The following is a 7572-nucleotide window of genomic DNA, read 5'->3' as shown; positions in this document are numbered from 1 at the left end:
CGTGCGTGAAAAATTCGTTAATCCTATCTTTAACAGAATATAAAATAATAAAAAATAATAAAATATAAATTAAATAATTAAATAATATAAAATATAAATAAAATATAATAAAATATGAATGTATAATAAAATATAAATTTACATATATAAAATTCATATAAATATAAATTTAAAGAAATATGAGAAGATTTCGCATATTCGTAATGAAGCAAAGAAATAAAATAAAATGTCAAAATAATTTTGTATTATTTTTTTAACATAAATTATTGTGTGACACTTATATTAATTTTCAAAGGCATAATTCAAATTCACAATGTAGCTTTCATTTTTTATGATATAGATACATATATTGGAATGATATAACACTCTAAGATTCATCGCATTTTCTCAGTACAAAGAATAATAACTATTGAGACAATTGAGACATTGTGTTTTTGTTCAAAAGGCAAGATTGGATAAAGAAAGATAAATCGATTGATCGACCATTATTAATTAAATGCCGAGTTTATTGACGTACCGAGGGAATTAGCTGGAGATGATGGTCTGCTGCCAGGTGCTGGTCCAGGAGGTTCATTGTCCTCATCGCCTCGCACATCACCATCCACAAGATCCTTATCAATATCCTTTTGATCATGGTCATTCATCTCCTTGTTGGATCGCAAGGAGTCGCGGTTAGTCGATATCCGGAGCCGTTCCACGCTGGAACGATCGCTGCCACCACGATGCAGGAAGCCGCTTCGGTTCGCCGATCCCCGATCCGGGCTGGCGCTACCCGATCGAGAATCCACACTACCTCCGGATCCCAGCCGCGTTTTCTCCAAAGCAGGGGCATACGGTCGGCGAGCTTTCTCGCTCGGACTTCGGCAGGGCGATCCATTTCTTCGTTCTAATAATGAAAATAGGACAATTCTTCAAACTTTTTTGAATAAATAAGAAAGAAAGAGAAAAAATGTCAAGAAAAACTCAAATATGTTTAAATAAATACAGATAAAACATCACGATAGAAAAGAATTTCTATTTTCTAAATTTATATGCATATATTAAAATTTTCTCTTATTTAGAATAATTGTACGAAATTTGATCTTCCAAGTTAAAACATATCAAATTTATGCCAATTACATGAACCGTATTATTTGAATTAGCATTTCTACATTTGATTTCGGCGTGTTTTATTCAATTAGCTAGTTAATAGATTTACAATGGCTGCCTATTTGCAATAAATATGTAATTTAAATCATAAATTAAATAAATTCAGCGTGCAACAAATTTAACACAACATAATCTAATCGCATTTATTTAAAAGTCACATTAATTATCGTTCTTAAATGATGTAATATGATTCTTGATAGACACAAAACTCAACTCGTGAACGATCGCACTCGAATGTATTGGGCTAGAATGAGGAAAGAAGTAGCACGGAGTAGGACGGAGAACGACTTATATTGGCGCACGAAGAAATCGCTGGAATGAAGCCTTTATAGGAACATGCGTCCAATCCGAGACGGATGCAGTGTGCTCGATAAGATGGATTCAACCAGCGATCTCGACGATGAATACCTCTACGTGAAGCGCATGATCGATACGATGAGTGCTTCGAATGCATTCATCCCGAATTTGCATCTACACACGGGGGTCCACTCTTCTTTAGCGAGTATGTTCGTATCTCTCCTCTACAAGAGAGAAGGGATTGGAGGGAAGAAGGAAAGGGGGGAGAGGAGAGAGAGAGAGAGAGAGAGAGAGAGAGAGAGAGAGAGAGAGAGAGTCAAAGAGTGGACAAGAGTTGTATAATATACGAGTATATTAATGTACACTCTTTATCTTTGATCTTCTGTAAATAGGTTTCATGAACCCATTAACACATTTCTTGTGTCAAACACAGTATAAGCGAGACTGTGGTATCTAGGAACATAATTATTTTTTTAATAATAACGAGATTTTTAACGTTGGTTACTCAGTTATATTAGTTTGCAACTAAATGATATATGATATAACTAAGCTGACAACGTCAAAAAAGTAATTAGAAAGTCTCATGATACAACATGTCCCCAAGTATAATCTCGCCTACATTTAGCGCCATGCAGTTTAAATTTTTGAGATTTAATCTTGATAGAAAATGTATTTTTTAAAATATTAGCCCTGCGACGAATTAATATCCAACATTATTCAGAATGGATAAATGTGTTAAAAAGGACGAAAATTGCAAATAAATAGAAACAGATAAAATGACGCAAACTTTATATTCCACGATATAACTACTGCAACCTAATAAAGAACTCAGCTCTTATGAGTTGCAATAAGTAGTTTAAATACGGCAATCCTGAATTCAAGCTGCGGAGAAAACTATGAATCATGGTCGGTCATAAAAACAACAGCGTAACAAACGTAACTGAAATATATAGGATAACTCGCCAGAGAAGTTAAGATAAACGTGGAAATACGAAAAACATTCGCGCCACACCGTCTTAAAATTTCATTCTTGCGAACTTCTTAAAAAGTCTTATCCGCTGAAGTGCTTGTGCGAAGTCGATAACTTCTGCCCTGCAGCTTAAATGCATTTCCGTACTCGTGCTGTCTTTATGAAAATACTTTGGCACGAAATAAACTTTCAACATTCAACCTATGAAGTTCTTCTAAGATCTTGTTTCCTTCAATGAAAGTATGGTACGAAAATATTTTTTTATTTAAAACCAACGGTTTCTTATATTATTAATCGCACTTTGAGCTGGCTATTCGCTCTCAGTACTTGTTCAAATATTATGACTTTTAAATGGGATATACAGAATGTTTTATAACTGGTGATACAAAGAATAGAATAAAATTTTTTCATGTAAGCTTTCATTTTCGGAAAAATCGATTTTAAATATTCACTGGCACGTGTGCACTTAATTATATTTCAAATTAAAAATTGTATATTGTGTAGCAGAATAGGATGCAACAATTTATGAAGTTATAAAATTCATCATATAAATATCTTATTTTATTGTATAATTACACTAATTACTTTAATATTAAATTACGCAATAATAAACACAAATATGAGCAGAGATAATAATTTAAAGCAAGATCCATTAAGTCGAGATATAGTTAAATTTCTTGTTTCATGAAAATTGAACGAGAATAAAAGTTTATTGAATTAAGGTTCACAGAAAGTTGAATAAAAAAAATAATGAAATATAAAAAATATAAAAAATTTGTTTTGTTACAGACCTACGGGACTGGCTCGCCGCTCGATAGGGCTGGTTCTATCTTTCCTGTCTACCGGGCTAGTCCGTTTGTCGATGGGACTGGCGGATTTATCACTGGCCGAGCTTCTCTTCTCAATGGGGCTGCTGCCAGCGCTAAGCCGTTTGCCATCTTCCTGTTGTGCTTGTTGTTGAGCCTCGCCTTCCTGGCCGGGATTCGCATTGCCACTGGAAACACTGGCTGCTGTACCAGAATTGTTGTTACTGTTAGAGTTGCCATTGCCGGCGTTATTATTATTCAGTACGATTGGTAAGGCGCCACGAACGTCGCGTAATTCACCCCGAAGTATGGCGCACTCGCCCCTAGCGCGTTCCAGCTCGCCATCCAGCCGGGCGCCGGTTGCTGCGTTCTCCTCCACCATCACGCGGAATTTTGCCTGCGAACAAATAACAGAACACATATGCGAGATAACAAAAACTAAAAGAAATATGAAAGATATCGCAAGATTAATAAAATTATTAAAATTTGAACGCACTTCCTATCTATACTTTGTTTGTATTTTGCATGCTATATCTCTCATACGATAATTCTATGTTCTATTTCTATTCGATGAAGAAACAAATAATCAATTTCTAGATTTACTCCATGTAGAGATAAATTTGTTCACGATGTACCTATATTTAACTTCTCCGTATTAATCGCGATCAATTTTCTATGCAATAAGTGTATTGAACTTCACTGTAATCTTGAAATAAGTAAGTTTTCATGCAGTCGTTTTTGTTCGTTTTGGACTGTCGTTTTCGAGCTAAAATTAAGGAGTAAAATTTGCTCTTTTACTTACTCTATCTCACTTATACATTATTGGCTATTAAAATTGCACAGAAAAAAACGCATCATACTAAATTGTTGTGAAATTGTTGAAATTTGTAAGATGGATAAGTCATGATAAAAAATAAAAGGTATATAAAAATACCAGTTTGTCTTTTCAATCCCATATATTCTATGTAATCGTAAATAATCTGGCATATAAATATTTTTATAGTTATTTTGATATCTCATGCCTTTCTTAGTGCAATGTTAATAATCAGAGTGTAAATTTCTAGCATCTATAAATCTATCTCTTAAATAATTTTATTATTAAAAATTTAAAGTATAATTACAAATACTTGACAATAGAAAGTTTCTTCGGTTATATAAAGATTCAGGTAGCTTGTTCGTTTGCAATTTTCCTAAAGTTGTCAATTAAGTTAATGGGTATCAAAGTGCAACAAATATACGAGATCAAAGTTTCGACACAAGATGTGTAGTATTAACAAGTATGTTTGCAATGATTTGGCTCATGCGATTCTCATTGCATGTTTATTATTATGTAAAAGGGATTGAAAGTTCTTTACACGTTATAGTGATATTGACTGATGTCGCTTTTCCGCTATTCAAAAGTTTCGCGAGCACGACTTTGTACGACGATACCTTTGGAGTCGCGGCACGAGTCACTAAAATTGCGAAATAAAGAAACATCTAGAACACGTATTTCTTTCGTAGCTTCGCATTAAAAGTAACCTCGAGGATAAGTAAAATGCTTTTTCTCCAGATTACGAAATCAGGAAGATGGACGAAGACTAGAAGAGATGCGTTTATAAAATCTTAGTACTATATTTTTTCCCAACATTTCAGTTGAGCTACTTTCTTGAAGGGTTGAAAAATTCAGGCAATATTTTTATGATTATATTTTATATATTTTTTGCATCTCTTTAATTAATATTTTCTTTGAAGAATATCGTTAGAATTCAAAATAAAACAGAATTTCGTAATATAGTAATTACGCCTAATATATCTGATTTTTATTCAATTAATTTTCAGAATTTCTTATTTTGAATCTGACTACCCGATTTCAATGTTGAACTTACGTTAGCAAAAAAATCGCTTAGATAGGTCATATTGAGTAAAATTATCTTGCATTGTTAGAGACTTAATACCAGATTTGGGATTCCTAAGATCTATGTGTATATATTATATCTATCGCGTCTTTGATCATTTTTATTGAGAAATAATTTCTATATCATATCCGCGATGCAGATAATTACGTGAGAGCTATAAGCATTAAATTCAGATTACAGTCGCGTCGCTTGCAAAATTAAAATAGCGTTCTTTAATGACGATCAATGAGACTCCACGGATGTAATTCCCAGGAACACTAATTCACACAAATGATTGCAGAATCCTTCGTGCGGAATAATAGATGACTCCCTCGTGTTTGGACTGACACACGTACGTTGGGATAGGTCGATGATATAATATCGCTCTCGCGATTACGAATGTCGATGGTGTACTCAGCGAAAGCAGCCGTGGTAACCTAACCCAGGTCAAGCGTGACTCTTAGCCCTCGATCTCAAATGGAGGAGTCGATAATGCTCGCCGCGAGTTGTTAACAACTTAACTCCATCGTTAAGTTCGGTAGGAAACTCTATGTAACTTTAGATGTATTGTATTGATTATAAGATTCGAGTAATTTAAATCGGCGGCTAAAATATTATGTTAATTAAAATTCGATAATAAGTATCAACTATATAGCAAATATATCTTAGGCGTTTTGGATTATTAAAAGAGGCATAAAAAACGGAAAGAAATTTATCACGCATCGTTAAATCATTTGTAACTGCAGACATTTACATCAAAATTAATGATTAATGATGAACATCTTTCGTCAGCGATTGATATTAATATTATATTACTGTTATGTTATTATATTAATACGTATCAGATCGATCATTATCGTGCAATGCATGATTCGAAATCATTATTATATCCATTTATATGAATATTGATTTGAGGGATGATAAGGAAAATATAGAAATTATTTCTATATATTATTAGGAGACATCAACTAACATATAAATAAATTAAATTTAAATTAATTTTATATCGAATAAAAAGAGGAGAAAATAAAATTTACGGATCGATTTCGTTACTAATGTAAATTGCATCGTGAATAAAATGCTGAGAAATCTCGCAGAATACGATCGAAATTGAACGCTTCGCGAATTTAGATAGCTGATCATTACGGTGAACCAGAAGTGCGAATGAAGCCCTTTGAAATCTGCAATCTCGAAGCAATCGAAAGCAGTGAAGTGAGCACGGCAGCTTTCCAAAGCCGCTCTACGCATGTAAGCGGCTTTTGGTAAGCCGTGCCACTTAATAACACATTGTCAAACGCGAGGATTTCTTATTGCAATTAGCGTGCCACAAGATCATGAGAATGATCCACAAGTTATAAGGAAGATTTACATGAATATTGAGAATTCACTTTTTAATCGAAAAGCTTTATTTTATAATGAAGAGTTAAATAATGAATCTTCTAATTTTATTTCAGATTCGCGCGTAAAATATTAAAAACATTTGAAAAAAGATTTGCGTCATTAATAGACAACATTAATAGATATCTCTCAAATAGCTTTGTCCTTATTAATATCTTCCTCGACAATAAAAATTGTCATCTCTATATTCAACTTTTATTAATTAAAAAATTATTTCATATAGATTTAGAACTTCCAGATCAAGAATATAGTTAGGCAAGCGAACATCTTCAGGAAAAGATTTTGGATTTGATTCAATTTAAAAACGCGAGAAAAGTACGACGATAGTATTTTATTAAATAAATTAAAATATGACAGAAATTTGTTATGAGAAAAATTGAAATAGTTTTAAAAATTTTATTATAATGCCTAGTTCATCTTAAGACATAACATAATCGCTGATGTTCTTTTCATTTTTACTGCTTCTAAATCAAAAACATAAACTTATAGGCAATATTGTCATCGACACAATGTTAAATGTTACATTTTTGTCACATTTTTGAGTTAGCGAGTTAGCGATACATTCTAATACTATTTCTACTATAGTTTCTAATACTATTTTATTCGATTAGGTGCTATTTGATTTGATACTAGAGGTTTTAGATCTCGACAAGACCTAATAGATTTCGCGAGAGATGCAATCTGCAATTATCACGAGCGCTAAACTGATAATCAAGCGCTGCCAAGAAAATCTTAGAGAAAAGAATACATAATACTAAAGAAGTCAAAAGCAAAACGAGAGTGGTTGTCAAGGGGGTCATCTTTGGCCAAGTTCCAACGACACAAAAGAATAATGAGAAGAAGAAGAAGAAGGCATCTCGCGGACTTGTTGCATTCCCAAAGACGTTTTATCCCTTTCCCTTCGAAGCAACGCTTCGACAACGATCGCATTCATGCCCTTTTCACGATTGTGAGTCGAAATCGCGACGATAAATTTCCGTTGAATGGAAACGAGCAGTGAACGAAAACCACTGCTTCACAGCTGTAGAGCAATTTCGCCTTTAGTAGTCGACGTTTAAACACTGTACACACTCTC

The 7572-nt window shown here is 33.4% G+C and overlaps 1 protein-coding gene across 5 annotated transcripts in view; it reads right to left on the bottom strand.

Annotated features, from left to right (window-relative positions):
• LOC108690411 (liprin-beta-2) overlaps window positions 1–7572 on the bottom strand; it is a 154708-nt gene that overhangs the window by 28220 nt on the left and 118916 nt on the right. For all 5 annotated transcript variants that reach the window (XM_018197683.1, XM_018197685.1, XM_018197684.1 and 2 more), the window contains 2 exons: window positions 3208–3619; window positions 518–886 (listed from right to left, as the gene is read on the bottom strand). In XM_018197683.1, the coding sequence (XP_018053172.1) occupies window positions 518–886; window positions 3208–3619 (781 nt within the window). The remainder of the gene's footprint in view (window positions 1–517; window positions 887–3207; window positions 3620–7572) is intronic.

Source organism: Atta colombica, unplaced genomic scaffold, assembly GCF_001594045.1.
Source record: "Atta colombica isolate Treedump-2 unplaced genomic scaffold, Acol1.0 scaffold32, whole genome shotgun sequence".
NCBI lineage: Eukaryota > Metazoa > Arthropoda > Insecta > Hymenoptera > Formicidae > Atta > Atta colombica.
This window is presented reverse-complemented; position numbering and strand designations above follow the sequence as displayed.